This window comes from Archocentrus centrarchus, chromosome 9 (assembly GCF_007364275.1).
Source record: "Archocentrus centrarchus isolate MPI-CPG fArcCen1 chromosome 9, fArcCen1, whole genome shotgun sequence".
Lineage (NCBI taxonomy): Eukaryota > Metazoa > Chordata > Actinopteri > Cichliformes > Cichlidae > Archocentrus > Archocentrus centrarchus.
The window spans coordinates 21,335,239-21,355,078 of NC_044354.1; the positions used below are offsets into that span (position 1 = coordinate 21,335,239).

A 19,840-nucleotide genomic window follows, 5' to 3' on the forward strand; every position below is an offset into this window, starting at 1 on the left:
TAAACTTGTTTATTTTAATGAACGAATGTTGCTACAATGTATATCACCCCAAACAACAAAAAAAAAAAAATATTAAGCAGTAGTGTGAAATCATGACTGCCAGAGTATTATTCATTTAACCTTTTAAAGGACATGCTTTTTGCACAAAACTGTATGGAAAAATGTCATCATTGAAACAAAAACTGCAGTTAAAATGACACGACAAACATTGGTTGTTCTTTTCGCAGGATGGCTCACTTCTTTCGTCCACCTCTCTCCTTCAGCGCCAGATGAATAATCGAACCGTTGCTCATGTTGTAGTAAGCCAGCGAGTTGGAATCCTTGATGAAAATGCCCTGAAAAGGAACAAAAAATTTTATTTAGATTAATTAATCCAGATGAGCTCACATATTCTAACAAGGTTACAAGAAAATTTTTACCTCAAACTGCAACTTCTGTTTTCCTGCCGGCATGCCTGTAGCTTCATGGATTTTGACTTTGATTACAGACACCTGTGGAGACATTACATTTGCACATCAATGAGCATGTGGTGTGTGGCATACGCTTACTTTAAAGAAAGAAAACAAGCCAACATCTTGCATACCTGATCTGTGAGGGGAACGGTGAAATTCAGCACCTGGCCATTCAGCTTCCATTCAGTCTTGTCCTGCATGTTGGGAACCTGTACTTTAACAGCCACTGGACCCTAGAGACAGGAAAAAGATTCAGATGGATGAAACTACATAGCCACGTACCCTCTATAGAGGTTAGATGAGTTTATTTTCAGCTACCACAACTGGAAACAAAGCCCTAGTTTACTACTGTGTTGACAAAAACACTTATTTTCTTTTTGCTTGTATACTCGAGGATCTTTCAGTGAATCTGGGGCTGAAACAAGGTTGTAATCCGGTGTTTTGAACCCTTTTCTACACTTGGGTCACAAACTGTACCTTAATATGGAAATGAACTTGTAACACTAGTAAACTATAAATGTAAGGCAACACGTTTTTCATAATTTACTGCGCCACGAAACCTTGTTTCTACGAAGAAACTCCTCCTCTGGAATCAGGTTATCCTCTGTTTTCATCTTCTTGCTGATTGGTTCATCCTCATGAGGTGGGGGTGGATGGACAGGTGGTGCTGGAGCAGCGCTTGGTGGCTGTGGCACAGGTGGAGCAGGAACAAATGCTAGAAGGGAAAAACAATTTTTTTTTATTTCAAATGTGAAAATAAAGAAGGCCGTGTAAGAAACTTTTGGTTACCAAATTACCCAAAGACATTGATTTCCAATGTGTATCAACGATGAGTATCAAGTTGGAATGTAACTCATAGGTGCTTTAACTTACGGGCTGGAACAACCATGGGAGGTGGTCTGGGAGCCATGATGTGAGGTGCAGCTGGCGGCATGGGAACCACGTTAATGCGGGGAGCAGGAATCATGGGCGGCATTGGGGTAATAACTTGCCCTGGTGCAAGGCGCACCACAGGAGCCACAGGGGGCCTCGGAATTACAGGTACAGCAGACAGGAGGGTGGTGCGTACTGGTGGTGCCATCTGTTCAATAACCCCATAATGTGTTAAAAAGGTACTTGTGTACAATAAAAAGCATCAAACTATATAGAATTAGGATTTTAACTTACAGAGGTGGGTGGGCGAGGCACCGCTGTGACAGGAGGACTAGGTTTAGGCAAACTGGCAGCAGAGGAGGGGATGGGTGGCTGGTGATGTATTTCACTTGGCTTGCTCGGGCCAATTTTCTCTTTAGTGTCATCCTCTCCCACCAGTCCTTTGGCCTTGTGAATGGCTTCAATCTGCTCTTGCAGGGTGATGTTGGCCTGCGCTGCCTGCTGTGTACGAGCCATGCTTCCCGAGTGGCCATCCCAGGTAACCTGAAATGCAAAGAATACAAAAAAGAGAAAACTAATGTAAACACAGTTTCATGAAAACTGCAGAGACTTTGCTTCAGAGATTCCTATAACCATAGCTGTTCTCACCTTCTCCTCTGGCTTCTGGATTTCTTCTTCCCCAATCTTCTTACCGATGGCTGTCTCTTCCACACCAAAGATATCGGTACGCCTCTCAGCCAGCTGTTTCAAGCTGCTCTCGATATCCAAACCAGGAGCATAGACTTCATCCTCCGTCTGTCTCTCTCTGATGCTGCGGTCTCTTTGCTCCAGCCAGCGTGGATCCAGCAGGCCGATACGCATGTGCTCCTGCATCTTACTGGCTGGGATCTTCTCACCAGTAATGGGGGAGATGAGATACTCATCTGGAGCTGCAATTGAGGGCTGAGGCTTGGAAGCTGTAAGGAAAAGATAACATGAGCTAAAAATGAAGTGTACGAAGTAGAAACGTGCTAAAATAAGGAAGCGTGCTACCTTTGGGGTCATAGTCTTTGCGAATGATAACCTGGTCTGGAGTTGGAGGCAGTGGGGGTGGCATAGGGTTGTCTGGTGGCAGTGGAGCCTTCATGCCATCATCCTCATCATCAGATCCCTAAAGAAAGCAGGAGGGGATTAATCCATTTTGTAACCAGACCTTAAAGTTTTCTTCTTTTCAAGCAAAAGGTTAACAAGCATGTTGTTCAATTAAATTAAAAACATGTGGTATCAATTCTACGACTGGCATGGACAATTTGCAATGCACACTAATTAAATACTCCATCAGTTCTAACCTCATCCATGTCCTGCACTTGTGTATCTTGATCAGGTTGTGAAGGCTGGCCTTCACCCCTATCCTCCCTCTCATCCTCTTCACCCTCGCTCTCCACCTCCATCTCAACCTCCTCACTCTCTCCATACTTCTCATAGCGCTCCTGGATCAGGATGCGAGCGCCGAGCTCCTCCGGTGTGGTAGGTGGTGGGAAGTGGCCTAAGGAATTTCAGATGCCAATATAGATAAATAGCTGGACCTACAATTAGGGATTCTTGTTTAAAAATATAGTTACTGTGGTTATATTACCTTGTTCATTAGGCTGGAAATCCACTGTCTCGACCACTACAAAGTCATGCCAGTCAATTTGGGCATATGCCACCCGTTCTTTCTCCCTTTCTTCCTCCTCCTTCTTTCTCTCACGCTCCTGGTACTTTGCCCACTCGACACGGTACCTCACCTGATGGTTGCACAACAGGACACATTATTAACATGGGAAACATTAATAGTGAATGGTTATTCTGAGAAGCAGTTACTGTTAAAACAGAATACCTGGTCCATAACCTCTTTTGGGTTGTCAGCCTCTCGCTTGAGTTTGGCCAGTAAACCTTTGGGAGGGATCAGAATCTAAAGTTTGAGAGACGAGAATCAAGATGATGCTTAGAATCACCACCTGAATAAAGAGACACTAATAATGTCAGAGAAGCACAATCTGTCAAGTCACCTTAGTATACTGCTCCACCAGTTTGGTGAAGTAGTTGAAGAGGCTGTGCTGTGGCCGCAAAAAGTCAAACTGGTAGTTCCTCTGTTCCTTCTGCATGAGCTGAGTGAGAAACTGGCGGCCATTGCGAGCAACAAACTGGGCAGTGAGCTTGACAACATCCAAATCAAATGCTGAGATTGATGGAGGATCTGCAATGAACTCAAATTCGGGGGGAGGTTCTTTGGGGACCACCGTCTCCTGAATCACTTGTGACTGAACCTAAAAATAAACATAAAATATTAGTTAAGAACAAAGACTACGATTTTTCTCATTTATTTAAAAAAAAAAAAGAAAAAAAAAAAAATTTGCAAAGCAAAATTTAATTACGTACTTTTTGAGGAAGCTGCTGGGACTGTTGCATAGCCTGCTGCTGCATAACCTTAGGCACTGCTGCAGATGGCTCTTGAGCTTTGCCCTCCTTAAATTCATTGACCTTGTGACGGTAGTAGGCATGGTAGGGGTCATTCGGGTTGAGGAAGTTAAACTTTGGATTGTTGATCTCATTCTGACGGATTCTTGCTTCAAACTCAGGCCCATTCCTGTCAAATGACAAGAAGGAGTTACACCAGACATCAAATCCACTTAACATTACATATTTATATAACTGTCACATATAAAGAAACCAACCTTGCAACAAAGCTGGCTGTCTTATCAACAATGTTTCGAACCTCAGGAGGTGGATATATGATACCAACAATAGGTTTAGTGGCCGGGGTTTCTTCTGCTGTTGAATCGTTCTGTTGACAAAAAATACATTTGTTAGTTAGGCTAAACCTGGCAAGAAATAGACAAAAAAAATAGGATTTAAAAACAGTAAACAACCACCAAATGTGCAATATTTTACATGCAAACAAAACTAGACCAAATACTACTTCCCCTGTTTTAATACAATTTAGGACACTCAAAGCATAGCGAACATTTCTGAAATCCAAAAAATTCCCAATATCACAAGGCTAAACCATAGATTTCGCCGTAATAGTCCCCACAGAGGAGCAGTGAAACGTGTAAAAACGACTAAGCTGCTCTGCTGAAACGATCCTGCCAAACTTTTCCAAAAATATGTTTTCAACACTTTTAGCAAAAAAGGAGCTTTCCGTTCTACTGAAGTGATGGCAAAGTCTGACTATTTATCTTCCAGCTCAAACTGTGATTTTAGATGCTGTGTATGAATTTATCCTCAAAGCTAACCGCAAGCTAACGAGGTTTAACGATTCGTCTTTCAGTATTTAGCAAAAATGGACGCTTCTGGCTGTTCGCTAAATTCAAAAATCACAGACACATTTCAGAGTAAAGAAAGGCAAAGAGTAACCCAGATCACGAGTTTGCCGAAAGAAACAGTGTGTAGGCTACATTGCTAGCATTAGCTTACTAGCAGCGCTATCCTTACCTTGTTGTTAGATTCCGGCTGAACGATTTGAACAGGCCCAGGCGGCATGGCTACGACTTTTTGTAAAACTGGAAGTTACCTGCAAACACACAACCAACAAGAAAAATATATGTATTTTAAAAACTCTTTCTACAAGGAATATTATACCAGAAACACAATCTACAGTAGCTAAAAACTTAAAATTTGCAGTGGCTGAACACTTACGTCGCGCTTTCGTTGACCCAATGGAGAATAATTACTTCCGGAAACAAGTTGCACGGCATTGTGGTATTTAGAGTACTTTTTTTGGAGGTTGCCAAGGAGATGGGGCGTCAACAGACTACACTGTTTTTCAGATCTGTGTCAGATAGAAGATATATAATACAGACTGTCAGACATGAGTCAGTTGTTGGGTCGTCAGGACTGTATCGAAAGCCTCCGAAAAGACCTGGTTGACCTTCAAGGAGCGATTCTGGACGTGTTCTCTCGAACCGGCCCGGTCCGGTTTTCTTCCTGGAAGTTCCCGGACAAACTCTCCTGTAATCTAGACATGGTAGCTTTGCTAGAGCAGTATGACTTTGTGGACGGGGAAGATGCGTTCAATCAGCACTCCCACATTGTTTTACTGGAGCTGGTGATTGACAGGTAATATCTAACGTTTTTCTTTTAACTTACATAGTTTAGAGTGGTTTTTAGAAGATTTTTGTGTGTGTGTGTGTGTGTGTGTGTGTGTGTGTGTGTGTGTGTGTGTGTGTGTGTGTGTGTGTATTTTTAAATGTTTATTTTTATTCTTATTATTATTTTATTGTCATATGCATCGTGGAAATAAACACACTGTGCACGGAAATTCTTTTCGCCAGTCTCCCTTCACACAACACAATGAAAAAAATCCAATAAAGATCAAATAAATGTGCAAAAGAAAGTGAAAGTAATAAATGTGCGAACAATGGCACAATAAAATGAATTAGAGAGACCAGAGCTTGAAAACGTGAGTTGTACCTATGCCTCGTGGAAGTTTGCAAACAGGTCTGTAAAAATTAGTGCGTGATGGAGTAGGAGGGGGGCAATACGATTGTCTTATTCGGGAGTCTGATGGCCTGCAGAGAGAAACTATTTGAGAGCCTTTTAGTTGTTGAGGGCACTGGTGTGAACAGGTGGTGTTGTGGGTGTGTATTGTCCTAAATGATGTTGTGGGTCCTGCTGACAACCATGGTGGTAAATATCCTGTAGTGATGGGAAAGCTGCTCCTCTGATGTACTGTGCAGTTTTTATCCCATGCTGGAGAGCCCTCCTGTCCTGGACAGTGCAGCTTCCAGTACCACACTTTAACTAAGGCAGTGATAATGCTCTCAACTGTACTATCCTATACTACTAACTATACTATCTATAAACACTGCTGAGGATTTTGATCAACGTGCCAGATTTCCTCAGCCATCTTAGAAAGTACAGTCTTTGCTGTTTTTCTCGAGAAGCTGTTGGGTGTTGTGAGACCAGGTGAGATCTTCACTAGTGTGTGTAAAGGTTTTCACTCTCTCTGCTTCTGTCTCACTGATGTGTATTGGTGTATGCTGCTGCATTTCTCCTCTTCAGAGCAATAATCATCTTCTTGGTCTTGTCTGCATTTAAGGAGAGATTATTTTCGTGACACCAAATCACCAGTCCTGCCACTTCTCTTCTATGTTCCGTCTCCTCCCCATCAGTGATCAGCTCAATAACTGTGGTATTATCTGTGAATTTTATAATGCTGGTGTTGATCTGGGAGGTCACTCAGTCATAGTGAAGAGGGTGTACAGGAGTGGTCTCAGCATGTCTCCTGGGGGGTTCCCATGCTTACAGTTCTGATGCTTGATGTCTGATTTTCAGCTCTCACTGATTGGGGTGTGTCTGACAGGAGGTTCAGCACCCGGTCACAGAGGAAGGTGTCAGTCTGAGTGTGATCAACATCTGGGATGATACTATTGGATGCTGAGCTGTAGCCAATGAACAACATTCTCACATATGTGTTCCTATTTTCTAATGGCTGATTTAGACTTCTTTGTAAAGCCTATGATGTAACCTACATAAGGGGCCAAAGTCGTTGCCCAGTGTATAAATATATAACATTAAATAAATAAATAATAATCCTGAAATGACTTAAACACTTTTCTTTCCCCCCTCTGCCTGAACAAGACTGCTGCTTCTTGTACAAAGCACCAGTGCTTACATTGAGCAACTGAGGGGCAGCCACAGGAGAGAACAAACGCCACATAAAGGATGCCTGTCAGTTGGTCTGGTAGTCACAAACTATTGGAGCAATTTAGTTCAATTTGCCAACATAAAGGTAGGCACATTGTTTGATTTTAATGAATGAATAATAATAAAATAATGGCATGACATTGCCAGTTAACCGATAGAGCTCAATGCTTTATGCTCTCTTTATTGTTTCAGGAGATTGGCATCAGTAAGAAGCAGACAGAAACAAACAGTGATGAGACAAAGACAGCATCTCCTGTCTCGCCTCAATTGAACTCAACGACTGACTTTTGCAAACGTTGCTTATCTGCTTGGTCATCAACGAGCACATTTAAAATTTCCCCGCAGAATCGCACACCTTCCAGTCCCATCCACAGCACGCCATGCTCTCCCGTGGTTGACAGTCAAAACAAAAGCTGCCAGACTGTTGAATCGTCACTCATTCCATGCAATGCATGCCATCAAGTGCAAACTCTTTTGAGAAGGACAGGAGACTCTCTGGTAGACCTGCTTCAGAGCGAGGGCCTGCCCTCATCTCTGAAACCTCTCCTAGCAGCTGTGGATGACACTCTGGAGCTGGGACGTATGACAGCAGGCGATGTTTCCCAGTGGGCCAATGAACAGCTGAGGGACATGCGCAGGCTGGAAAAGCATCTTCAAGATGTACGCTGTACGGTGCAGCCTCTTAAAGACAGACTAGCAGTGGCAGAAACAGAACAGAAAAGATTGAGATCCCAGCTGGAAAGAGCGCAAAAAGAGTTCAACCAAGAGAAGGAAAATCTTCAAATAAACTTAGTCCAGCTTGAGTTTTCTCTGCAGAAAGCACAGAGATCCGTTAAAGAAACAGAACAAAGGCTACAAGAGGAGCAACAACAACATGAGAGGAGTGAGTAGACTCATGAATAGACATGATGAGAATTCACAGAGACCCTTTTTTTTTTTTTTTACTATTTTCACATGTTTACCACAGAAACTCTGTCCTTGGAGGAGATTAATTTGAAACTAAAGGAGGAAATAGCACTGCAGCAAAAAACTTTACAAGCACTTGGTAACACACACACACAAATAAGATTCATCTATTATCCTTCTCATTTTAAAATAAACATTTTTTGCAGAGTACACATTAAAATAAACCTTTATGTCAGCTAATTAATTATTTTTTGTGTTAGAATATGAAAAGAAAGAACTGCAGGAGAATCTTGACACCTTAAAAACAGAGGAAGAGGCCTGCTCTAAACTACAGCACAGGATCCAGCAGTTAGAGAGCCAGATCTCTGACACTCAGCTCCTTCTTGACAAGGAGAAATCCAAGTACCAGAGTGCTTGCCGTCAACAAGAGGTCAGCATCACAGCAAACATCTGAATTATTTGCTATTTTCCACTGGAGACTGACAGACTCACTTGTGAATCAGTCACACAACAGTAATCAAATAGATTTATACAGGTGTTGTTTGGTTGTGCATCCAGTCAATGCAGGCAAAGCAGAAATCTTTGCTAGAGAGAGTTGACGCTCTCGACGAAGAGTGTGAAGAGCTGCAGAGGCAGCTGGGGGAGAGAGAGGAGAGGCAGATCAGCCTACGCAGTCAGCTACAACAGATGTCAGAGGAGAAGGAAGAACTGCAGGCTCAGATGACTCAACAGCAGGTACAGTATATTAGAGCTCTTAAATGCACATTACCCATGGTAATACCAAAAGCAGATATGTTTAAATCTAGTAGCATATGCTCCTATATTTTTTCCTCATCAGGACTTGTATTTAAAGCTCCAAAATGAGAAACGGACACTACAAACAAATGCAGACGAGCTAAAAAACTGCGCGGATGAGCTGAAGGAATACGTGCAAGCTTTGAGGGAGAGGGAGAGGCTGTTGGTGGCTTTCCCGGAGCTCACCCCACTGGCCCAACCACAGAGTAGGCACTTACGAACAACCCACTGACTAACATTACCTGCATGTAGACAAATAAATGCAGTGCTAGTCGACTGTGGCTGGTAATAGTTTGGAAAGCACACAATGCTAATTTGACAAAGTGTGAATTATAAGACCACAAAATGACTCTGTGCACTTGTACACGGCACAGACAGTAAATCACAAAAATCAGTGCACATGCATTACTTGGAAAGTTAAGGTATTAATCTTGTGTTCAATCTTTTGTTTTGTTTGTTTCTTAGCAGCTTCTTTTTTTTTGAGTATGATAATCATGTACAGTTAATGAATATTTGTAATTGTATGTAAAAAGGTACAGGAAATGTGCTTTTGGATATGCAGCAGCAACTGCAAGCAAATAGCATTCGTATAAAAGTTCTGGAGCAGGAAAATGCCACCCTTCACAGAAGTCTGGAGAAGCTGGGGGAAAAAGCACAACATAATGCCACCACAGTAAGTCATTAGGTAGGACTATGGTAATGCTATATAATGTGAAAAATGTAGATTGTGCATGAATAAACAACTGGAAGCATGGTTTTGTGGTTGTCAGTGGGTTTACTGAAAATTATACATGTGAATTTTTAATAGGAAGCCTCCCCTCAGCAGACATGGACTGCTTCTCAGGCCAACACACCAATAGGAAAACACAAAAATCACCAGACTGAAATGCAAAGCAGTCAAATGTAAGTATTCTGCTCTTTAGATTAGTTTAAGTAATCAAAATGCTATGAATCCATTGTTGCCTTCTTCTTTGCTCCACAGGCCGAGCAGTGATGCAGCAAGGCTGGGGTACATTAACAGAGGAAAGGAAGCAAGAGGAGATGGGAGCGGTGTGGAGTCAGCCAGGTCACAGGATCGTGTGTCTGCCTCCCCCTCGTCCCCACAAATTCACCTTCAAACACTCCACCTTGACATAGGGTCCGCTGCTGCTAAAAGCCATGGAAAGGTAAACAGCGCTTCTCTGCTATCCCATTCCCGAGGATGGAATCAGAGGAAAAAATGAAACACCAGAAGAGTGAACAAAAGCACACCACTGCTAAAGATTATTGGCAACAACTACAAATGGCTCGTAATGGTTTTTTTTTGTTTGTTTGTTTTTTTGTCATTTCACATTGTCATTTTGTATGGTTATGGGAGTAGGTTACAACTGTTACCACTTAATATCACATTATGTTCAGATGAATAAATCCATAATAAACATATTATCAACAAAGACTGTTTTTTTTTTTACTGCTAATAAAATAGGGCAGTGATAGCTCTTGCATATTAGGTTTCATGATATATGATATGTTTCTCAAACAAGCCTGGCTATACCTGAATGGGCAGCCTTCCCCATGGATTGATCACATGGTTCTAATTAAATAGGTGGGGTGAATTACCTTGAATGTCACGGAGACAGATGTCAGTGTCATTGTTTGTGTGCTAGCTGACAAGGATGGGGAAAGGGAGTTTCCATGGAAACACACGTGCTTGCATGATTCACGCTCTGCTGAATCCCTTCTGACCTTCAGGTCAGTCTCTGGAGTGTAATTTTACAGTACATCCTTAGTGCACTAAGATGAAGACCACACATAGTGTAGATCACTGCCTCTCATGTTGTATGACGTTGTGTTTGCATGCCAGATGCAAACAGCAGCTGTGCAACCTCAGTCACACCAAGAGTAACAAACTGCAAAAACCTGATTAAAACAGCTAATCGTGTTAGCATAAACACCGACCTTTCACCAACTCGACCTGAATGGACACATGACCTGTCGTTTCAATCACGCCACAGACAGTGTGTAACCTGAAGGTTAATCCCTAATTCTTTTAACCACAGTTGTGCCATCAAGCATGTAATTCAAGGTCACTTTAAGCACTTTCAACCACTTCCATAGATGTCACTGAGAATTATCTATAATACTATGCTTGACTAAACATTTTATTCATGTGAACTATGGTATTTAGTCACTGTAATGAGCAGTTGCCTTACAACTGCATATATTATTTATTTGGTTAGTCTATACTTTTGTGAGAAAGTAAATTGTATTGCTATGATCCAACGGACTATGCATGCAATTTGCTATTACATGGACAACAGAGGACCCAAAAATTGGAACACAGATCCTCAGGCTGTATTAGAGATTTTTAAAAACAGGTGTAAAATCTTACTGAAGAACAAAGAAATAAGTGAAATCATTGCATTCACGCTGATGACCCATAACATTATAGCCACGGACAGATGAAGTGAATAAGTCAAGTCAAGTCAAGTCAAGTTTATTTATAAAGCACGTTTAAAAACAACAGCAGTTGACCAAAGTGCTGTACATTTAAGATAAATAAAATAACTTAAAACACAATGTAAAAGAGATAGTTAAAACAGGAAGCATAAAATTATAAAAACAAAAATAAAAATAAAAGAAAACAACATCAGTAATGTATCCAGTACTCATTTTGATTTAAAAGCCAAAGAATAAAAATGGGTTTTCAAACGAGATTTAAAGATGTCAACTGTAGGGGAGGTCCTGATGTGAAGGGGCAGCTTGTTCCATAATTTCGGAGCAACGACTGCAAAAGCCCGATCACCTCTATGTTTTAATCTTGACCTCGGTACAGTTAAGAGCATTTGCTCAGCAGACCTCAGTGATCTGATGGGAGTGTGCAGGCTTATAAGATCAGAGAGGTAGGTAGGTGCTAACCCATGCAACGCCTTAAAAACAAATAATAAAACCTTAAAATCAATTCTAAAACTGACTGGTAACCAGTGTAAGGATGCAAGTATGGGGGATATATGGTCTCGTTTATGAGTGCCGGTTAGTAATCGTGCTGCTGCATTTTGAATCAGTTGCAGACGACGAAGTAGCGACAGACTGACACCTGAATAGAGACTGTTACAGTAATCGAGTCGAGATGAAATGAAAGCATGGATAGCTTTCTCAAAATCCGTGGAACAGAGAAATGGCTTCACCTTTGCAAGCAGACGAAGATGGAAGAAGCTAGATTGCATTGCCCTGCAGAGACACCTCAGGTCCTTAGCATTCATGTGGATGTTACTTTGAGACCCAGCTTAGCATTGCTGGAAACCACTTGTAGGTTTAGGTTCTTCCCCAAATTATTTGTCCTTTCAGTTTTGTGAACAAGCATATTATTTCATCTTTTGGTTCTAACTGTAGTTCTTATCTTGTGTTTTTGACTGGACAAAAACCAGCATCTTGCACACAAAGATACTCAGAGGATGTGGACAATACATTCTTTAGGATGTGATTCTCTAAGCGGTGGCACCTGAAATCAAACACTGCACGGTATTTTTGTAAATGCTGCTTCAAAACATTTATTTTTCAGTCTTTTGCATTTTTACATAGACATTCACCACAACAGACTTGATCAGAAGAAGATTGGAGACTTTGATGTGCAGAGAACGGACTACAATACGATTCAGAAATAAGAAAAGATTTGGACCATTTAGAACTGTGCTTGCTGGCACAAAAAAAGACAGAGAAAAAGGTGTGAGAGTGTTCAGCTTTAAAAAGCACCACAGTATGAATATCTATCACTGGCCCAACAATAAAAGCATAACTGTGACACAAAATTACAAGACAATAGTTTGCAAACTGTGCAAAGTTGTACAAAATTCTCTTGAACCTGACTCCTTTTTTAAAAACTATGCCAAAATGCCTCCTCGTGTACATTCTTTTCTATGTTTGTGTTTTGGTTTAATAATTCAAAGCATCACGTCCAGTATAACAGTTTCTCTCTATCAGACAAATAAACAGCTGAACTATTCAGACTGACTATTTTAGCTTTGGATATCAGTCTACATGAACTACAACATGTTTAAGGCCATCGGTTTCTTGTGTAACACATGCAAACATGAATTGAGAAGAATAAAAGCAGAATAAACGTGTTTTTTTTTTCAGTACACTGAGCAACATTTGTGATAAAAATAAACCCTCATGTCAAGTCAACAATTGACACAAGTGCAAACTGTGGGAATGTTATCCATCTGATGTGAGGGTTCTCACATGTGTGCCTTTCCCTAATCTAGGTCAAGCTGCAGGCTGGCGACAGGGACCGCTGTAAATCTGCCGGGATTACAGAAACCCTCGGGGAGTGATGCAGATCCCAGTTTAACATAACCACCAATGTCTGCAATTTTTTGTGTGAATACCCACATTTAATGGGTTTGTGCTCGATGTTCATTTAACAACTCATTTCCCAGGTTGTCTCAGAAGATCAGTCATGAGATCTCAATAATAGGAGTGCTTTGTTACACAATCTCGCACAGACAGGGAGAGAGGGGAAAGTGGCTGCTGACTAAAGGTGCATGAGAAAAAGACTGCAAGTGCAAGATCGGTGACAGAAGAGAAAGAACAGGGTCATGGGATGGGATTTAGGAGATTTAAGAGATGAACTGAAGTGTTCAGCCAGCTAATTACTGATTGCAGACTAATAGAAGTACATGCAAAACATATAACACAAATATAGTGACACACAAAAAAAAACAGGCTAGAAAGACTACGCTAACTTATAAAAGAAGAGTATGATTAGTATTAATAGAAAAAATAAATACATCGAGTATTACTTATAGGATTAAATACTTTGTCTTAAACAAACATACTTAGGGAAGTCTATCAGTACCAAAATGAGGAGATTGATTAAATAGATCCAATTGCTAAAGCAGGCTCTGGGGAGAAGAATCTCATAAAGGCAAAAATATAAACTCACAGTTCCACTCTGTGCATTCCTCTGTTCAAATGAACACAAACGGAAAACAATGAAACAGTTGAATTAAATAATTTCTTTCAAAAATGTAGTGATCTGTCCTCCACTTAGTTAACAAAAACAGGAGATATTGGTTTTCCAGCTCCGCAGCTGTGTTAACACAAAAATAAATAAATAAATAAAACTCCACTGTTTGTCACAAAGAAAGCACCATATATAACCTACAACCATGTGGATTCTGATAAACTGGCAAGGTTGCAAGAAAAGAGCTGGTCTTAAAGGATGTAACACAACTTTGATGCCTAAAGTTTACGGGACAGTAATAAAGCTCTCTACTGTACATTTGAATATTACAAGATATACAAATAGGCTTCACAATAAGACAGAAGGAGTGCATCCCCGCTAGCGGTGTGCATACATTTGCAGAGCAACAAGTATAGCCTGTCACACACTAAAGGGAGTGAGATACAGATAGTACACTAGTTATAGTACAGCATATGACTGGGCGACAACATACCAGGCAGTTTTAATGATTATGACTGGTTACACATTATCTCGTTCTGGTGCACTCCTCAGCTGCTGAGGCAGTGGGGGCATCGATGTGGTGCGCTGAGGTGTCCACCTGACTATCGGGCTGAACGGACTGCACTGTCTCTACCAGGCTGCCGCTGGGTAGCACCACATACCGCGCGGCCATGTCTTTGGGCTGCAGCTCTCGTATTCCCTCCTTGCTGTGCCAGATCCCATAACCAAAATACACAAAAAGCCCTGCGAAAGAGACAAGATGGAATACTGACTGGAGCATTATTTAGACTCTATGTAACAGCACACAAGTACAAAACATGATACAAAAATGTATTTTTTTGTTAAAAGCTTTTTTTTGTGATGGTGAAAATGAAGTTGTGTGTGTGTGTGTGTGTGGGGGGGGGTATCTATTTATTTGTGTTTTAAGGACTGATGAAGTGACATTAGAATTTTCAAATTGAACTGATATTACAGTTATTGGCCATCTAAGACCACAGGACTTGCTTATAGGCATGCTAATGGCAAAATGGCACTTCTTGGTGGATACTTCAGTCAGCATGCTGATGTACCTTTTATTGCAAAGCCAACATGATGGTGTTAAGCAGCTTATTTTATTCACTGTGGTCACAAAGAAGGGTTAGCATGCTAACAATTGCTAATTAGCAATTGTTAGCATGCTAACAATTGTTTGCATTTGCTAAAGCTAATGCAAACATGATTAGTATTGAGGGGTTGCTGAGGTACTTGAGGCTGGCTCCGAAAGTGAGTCAATCCCATTGGACGCATGCCCTGCTTAACAAGATAATCAAGTTCACAGCCTGATATAGTCTCTGTAGCTAAATCATCAAATTTTTGTATTTGTAAATACGAATTGTATTAAGGCTCAAATTTCTGCAGTTTGGCCACTTTGATATTTCAAAACCCTAACTATTTCAAAAGGGTTTACATTTACTGTACTATAGGAAATGACCTCCAGTGAAGCTGCACACACACCAAAAACAATTCGCAGCAACGTGGTGACCAGAGACCACAGAAAATAAATGACATTCGGCAACTTCAAGCAACTGAAAATAAATAACTGCTGAGCGGAAGCTGGGATAAACTTTTTTCCACTTCCAGGTGAACGATTGAAGCAACTACCAGTGTGAGCGTCTACTTCTGCCAATTCGTGTTTCCTCTGGTGCAATAATGGCCCAAATTGGCAAATATTATTTATTATTTTAGCAACACATTAATTCTGAGTTAAATTTACCCCCCCCCCTTTCAAATTCCATTACAGGAGGTAAGTATCTATTTCTGCCTCGAGGGAGTGGGAACTTAGCCAGAAGCCCTGTCAAGAGTAATATCCCACAAGTGTGCATCTTGTTAACTTGCAACAGTGTGACAGGGATGTTTAAATGGTTTAGTGGCCCAATAAGCCTTGAGCCAATACAGATCATCATGTTTCCCCAAGTGATCCCCTCTAACAGATAGGGCATTAAAAAGCTGTTTGACCAGTGCCTACATCCTCAGAGAGCTGCTAATAAAAGGTTTTCCTGTATCAGAGGACCTTTTAATACCAGTCAACCTGGTAGTGCAACACTTATGCAGGCTTCATTAAGTTCATGTGAAACAAAAGGCAGATGTTTTATGGCAGTGTATTCAAACTGCTTCCTGAGATAACACTGTCGGCCAGTATTTGTGTGGAGAGACAGCTGCATAATCCGGCTGTGTAAAGTAAAATCCATGTGCTTTCCAGTTAAATTGAGCAATATATATATATATATATATATTTATTTGCAGGAATATACTGGAGCATAGGCAAAAGAAGCAAGAAGCTTCTCAGTGATCACAACATTGTCCGCTTAAGTTCTGATGTCCTCTCTTACCTATGGCAATCCACACAGTGAATCGAATCCACGTTAGAAGGCTCAGCTTCATCATGAGGAATACGTTAAAGAGGATACTGGCACCTGGAGTCAATGGGACCAGAGGTACCTGTATAATAAAAAACATCCTGTCAGTCTCTAAGCTGTACAGTTTTTTTGAAATACAGACTTGAAAAATGGCCATAAAAGCTCACCTGGAATGTTTTGTTGTTTCTTTGTGGCTCATGGACCCATATAAGGGCTAGGCTGAGGATGTAGGCTAAGCTAAAAATCACCAGAAGCATCGTGAAGCTCCACAACGGCAGCTGAAGCTGTTTGTTTCCAAATTCTAGCACAGCACAGAGGGATACTGAGCTCACTATCAAAGTCAGCACACTGAAGGCTACCACCTCACCCGGCTCACAGTCCCCCAGCAGCCTGTCCAGGTACGGCTCCCAGCACGCCTTCAGCTGCCCAACACCACGCCGCTCTTTTTGCTTCTGCCTCTCTACCAACTGGAGTTTGTCTGAGAAGGACTCATACTGCTTTGGCTCCTCACTGTCCTCAGCTATGGTCTGAGATTCCAAGGGGGCAGGAGAAGGCTCGGCATTGGGGTTGGGCGATGTAGAAGGCGTTCCCTTGGCGCTGGTTTTCTCGGGCTGGAAGCGCAGAACGATAACACTCGCTGCCACAAAGGTGTAAGCCAGTAGAGTGCCGATGGACAAGAACTGAACCAAGGCCTCCAGGTCAAAGATGAGAGCCATGGTGGCCATGAGGATTCCAAACACCAGAATAGCATTAACAGGAACCTTGGTGATGGGATTGACCCTTGCAAAAATGGAAAAGAACAATCCATCCTCTGCCATGGCATACACAATCCGAGGGAGGGAGAAGAGATTACAGAGCAGCACAGTGTTCATGGCTAGAAAGTGGAATAAAAAGAACGTAAGTCAAAATACACCACTGATAAGTCAACACTGCTGGTAAATATAATGTGCCAACAGCCATTTAAATAGAACTCACCACATATGGAACCAACTGCCACAACAATTCCAGCCCAACTATAGCCACGGCGGAAAAAGGCATCTGCCAGAGCTGAGTTGGGGTCCAGCGTATGCCAGGGTACTATCAGTGTAAGCACTGTGGAGACCAGGATGTAGGCTGTTGCTGCCAATCCAAGGGAGATAGCAGTTGCAATAGGGACAGCCTTCTGTGGATTCTTTGCCTCCTCACTTGAGGAAGCAATTACATCAAAGCCCACAAATGCATAGAAGCATGTGGCTGAACCTGCCAATATTCCCGACATCCCGTAAGGTGCAAAGCCCCCTTGTTCCTGGCTCCAATTGGATGGCTCAGCAAGCACAAAACCAAAGACCAGGATGAAAACAATGACCCCCATACTAATGGTGGAGAAGATGTGGTTGAGGTAAGAGGACACTTGAACTCCAAAGGATATGAAAAATGAGGCAACTACCAGAATTCCTGCTGCGAGTAGGTCAGGGTAATGTGCGAGGAAGGGAATGTTCCACTGCATTATGTGCGTTTCAGTGAAATTCTGGATAGCATGGTTAAAAATGGAGTCTAGATAGCCACTCCAGGCACGAGCCACCGCAGCCCCACCAATCATGTTCTCCAGAATCACATTCCAGCCGATAAGAAAGGCCCAGACCTCCCCCACAGAGACGTAGGTAAACATGTAGGCAGATCCCGTTTTGGGAATGCGTGCTCCAAACTCCGCATAGCAAAAGGCAGCCAATAAAGAAGCAATACCTGCGAAGAGGAAAGATATGATGACAGCAGGCCCAGCTGTGTCTTTGGCCACTGTTCCTGTGAGAACATACAAGCCAGAGCCCACCATTCCACCAACACCCATCAGCGTCAGGTCCAGGGTGGAGAGGCAGCGTTTGAGGGAAGTTGCCATCATGTCATCTTCTAGTGTCTTGAGGCGGTTCAGTTTCTGACAAAGGTGCACCGCTGGCGCACAGCCTCTTGGACAGCTTGCCATAGCTAAAGGGTTAGGCAGGCCAGCTGGGCAGGTTGGTGTTTTAATAGTCACACTGGATCCATTACCTGCTTATGAAGAGGACCTGCAAGAAAAAAGTAAAAAAAAAAACAAACTATTGCATTCAGAAGAGGAAAAACAATTGCAGCAACTGCATTCATAGAGTTTTGTTGTCATTTGCAAATTTTATTTTTAGACATATACCTAGGTGTATATATGCAATACCACTTTGGACACAAAGTTCTCTTTCAAGCTTGGCCTGTATGTTTAAAGAAATGATCTCAATGCACTTGACTTTAGAAATCAAAAACTAAATCTATAGTGATTTTGAATGTCCTGCATTTACATTTAACAATATTTTCAGTCATACAGCATAAATCATTAAATTCTGAATCTGGGTCCTGCTCCTTATCCCAGAATGATCTAACACACAATAACGCAATAACAATAGTGACACTGGACAAAAAAGTCACACGCACAAAGTCAGATTACTTCAATTTCTCACATTTTTATGTACATTTTATAACCCCGTCCTCTAGAATCCACAACAACAAAAAGCTTTAGATCTATCATCAGTTTCTGTGCTGTATTGCGTTTACATCTTTACCTTTTTATTTGTATTTCTGTTATTCTGCTTAAACCGAGAGTCTATAAATGAGTGGCACTGCCCTCAACACGCAGTGGGCCAGTCCACGTCATCTAAAAGGTATCACTGATGTGTAAAAATACAACATCAAATAGAGTTAACGCTAGAAAAATAAAATGCATTTTAGATCAGTTTGACACGTTTAGTCTTTACGTCTGTAATTCCAAATATTTTTCCTCCCGGTCTGGGCGGTGCAACGTCCGATTCCTGGCTTCGATCGGCATATGGCGACAACAGGATGCCTCCATTATAATTACGTAACGCTTTATTTCCCTCTAGAAATAAGACCGCTGTCAAGTACAACTACACTCATATACAAGCGTGCCAATCCACGACCAAATAATGGAAATAAGAATAGACGGACAAAGGAATATGCGTCGTTAATTAAATTAATAATTTATAACAAAATGGAAACGCAGGCAAGGAGAGGCTCACTAGTGCATCGCACTGCCTCTCTCCTGGATCTGTATCGCACTTCTCACACATGGGTGTGAGTTTTTAATCCGCATTCCGTTTGCAATAACAGTAATAGCAGTAATGTCATTAATAAAAATTCAATGATTGCTTTACCGTTGCTGCTCAAGGTTTCTCATCTGTGAAGCGCATCTATGATAAGTTACCGGCGTTCATCGTCTGGTGATGGAGCAGAAGGTGCACCGAGGAATAAAACCAACATGCCCTGGCTGCTTCTTAAAGGCGCAGCACTCCCGCTGAAAGGGGTTCCCCACTGCACTCCACCCATTTTTAATTCACCGGAGGGTGGGCAATGGGTCCCTAACTAAATGGCCAGCGAATTTACTATGTACATGTACCCAGTGTGCAGTAAAACACAATGAACATGAACTGCCAAAAAAAGAGACCTGTCTTCAGTGTTAATAAAGAATAATAAATAAATAAAAATGCCTGACCAGACTGCATTTTTGCCAGATGCCAAGCAGGAAACAGATGGCCAGTAAATCCCAATGTAATGACTCCTGATTGCCTATATACAGTAGGTGATCATCTTTCTCACGTTAGAGTGGCAGCCAATATCAAGAGCATAGATATGAGTCCTACATTGTGAATAAATTAAAAAATACATATCACTAGTGTCTGATCGCGATTTCTCATTGCATAATTATGCTAAAAGAGCCCAGCCAACATGTAATGTAACAGCAGGAATGCTTTACATCAAATGTCCAGCAGATGTCAGTACGCATAAAT

The 19,840-nt window shown here is 41.7% G+C and overlaps 3 protein-coding genes across 3 annotated transcripts; 1 reads left to right on the forward strand and 2 right to left on the reverse strand.

Moving 5' to 3' along the window:
- Window positions 1–14: 14 nt before the first annotated feature.
- On the reverse strand, window positions 15–5,126 carry sf3a1 (splicing factor 3a, subunit 1). Its single transcript, XM_030737097.1, has 16 exons — window positions 4,986–5,126; window positions 4,782–4,860; window positions 4,022–4,131; window positions 3,726–3,933; window positions 3,356–3,613; window positions 3,184–3,258; window positions 2,941–3,091; window positions 2,654–2,850; window positions 2,358–2,475; window positions 1,974–2,281; window positions 1,620–1,868; window positions 1,326–1,533; window positions 1,013–1,167; window positions 584–685; window positions 420–491; window positions 15–335 (listed from the first exon to the last, which is right to left on the reverse strand). Exons 2-16 carry the CDS (start codon window positions 4,827–4,829, stop codon window positions 234–236), a joined length of 2,361 nt encoding a protein of 786 aa, XP_030592957.1. The 5' UTR covers window positions 4,830–4,860; window positions 4,986–5,126; the 3' UTR covers window positions 15–233.
- Window positions 5,124–10,068, forward strand: ccdc157 (coiled-coil domain containing 157). The gene is made up of 10 exons (XM_030737098.1): window positions 5,124–5,405; window positions 6,930–7,080; window positions 7,188–7,878; window positions 7,963–8,040; window positions 8,162–8,331; window positions 8,460–8,636; window positions 8,740–8,902; window positions 9,230–9,369; window positions 9,505–9,599; window positions 9,679–10,068. The coding sequence occupies exons 1-10, from the start codon at window positions 5,158–5,160 to the stop codon at window positions 9,917–9,919; spliced, it is 2,154 nt and encodes a 717-aa protein (XP_030592958.1). The 5' UTR covers window positions 5,124–5,157; the 3' UTR covers window positions 9,920–10,068.
- Window positions 10,069–12,210: 2,142 nt separating this feature from the next.
- Window positions 12,211–19,321, reverse strand: slc7a4 (solute carrier family 7 member 4). Its single transcript, XM_030737084.1, has 5 exons — window positions 19,208–19,321; window positions 17,013–18,076; window positions 16,205–16,911; window positions 16,011–16,119; window positions 12,211–14,385 (listed from the first exon to the last, which is right to left on the reverse strand). Exons 2-5 carry the CDS (start codon window positions 17,992–17,994, stop codon window positions 14,168–14,170), a joined length of 2,016 nt encoding a protein of 671 aa, XP_030592944.1. The 5' UTR covers window positions 17,995–18,076; window positions 19,208–19,321; the 3' UTR covers window positions 12,211–14,167.
- Between the last annotated feature and the right edge of the window lie 519 nt (window positions 19,322–19,840).

Excerpts from the sequence above, each read along its gene's own strand:
- sf3a1 (XM_030737097.1), bottom strand. The coding sequence starts at position 4,829 with ATGCCGCCTGGGCCTGTTCAAATCGTTCAGCCGGAATCTAACAACAAG. Across the intron at positions 4,132-4,781 it reads AGCCGGAATCTAACAACAAG|AACGATTCAACAGCAGAAGA; the intron begins GTAAGGATAGCG and ends TTTTGTCAACAG. Across the intron at positions 2,282-2,357 it reads CAAAGACTATGACCCCAAAG|CTTCCAAGCCTCAGCCCTCA; the intron begins GTAGCACGCTTC and ends TTTTCCTTACAG.
- ccdc157 (XM_030737098.1), top strand. The coding sequence starts at position 5,158 with ATGAGTCAGTTGTTGGGTCGTCAGGACTGTATCGAAAGCCTCCGAAAA. Across the intron at positions 5,406-6,929 it reads CTGGAGCTGGTGATTGACAG|ACTGCTGCTTCTTGTACAAA; the intron begins GTAATATCTAAC and ends TGCCTGAACAAG. Across the intron at positions 7,081-7,187 it reads TTCAATTTGCCAACATAAAG|GAGATTGGCATCAGTAAGAA; the intron begins GTAGGCACATTG and ends TTATTGTTTCAG.
- slc7a4 (XM_030737084.1), bottom strand. The coding sequence starts at position 17,994 with ATGGCAAGCTGTCCAAGAGGCTGTGCGCCAGCGGTGCACCTTTGTCAG. Across the intron at positions 16,120-16,204 it reads GAAACAACAAAACATTCCAG|GTACCTCTGGTCCCATTGAC; the intron begins GTGAGCTTTTAT and ends TTTATTATACAG. Across the intron at positions 14,386-16,010 it reads CACTGTGTGGATTGCCATAG|GGCTTTTTGTGTATTTTGGT; the intron begins GTAAGAGAGGAC and ends TCTCTTTCGCAG.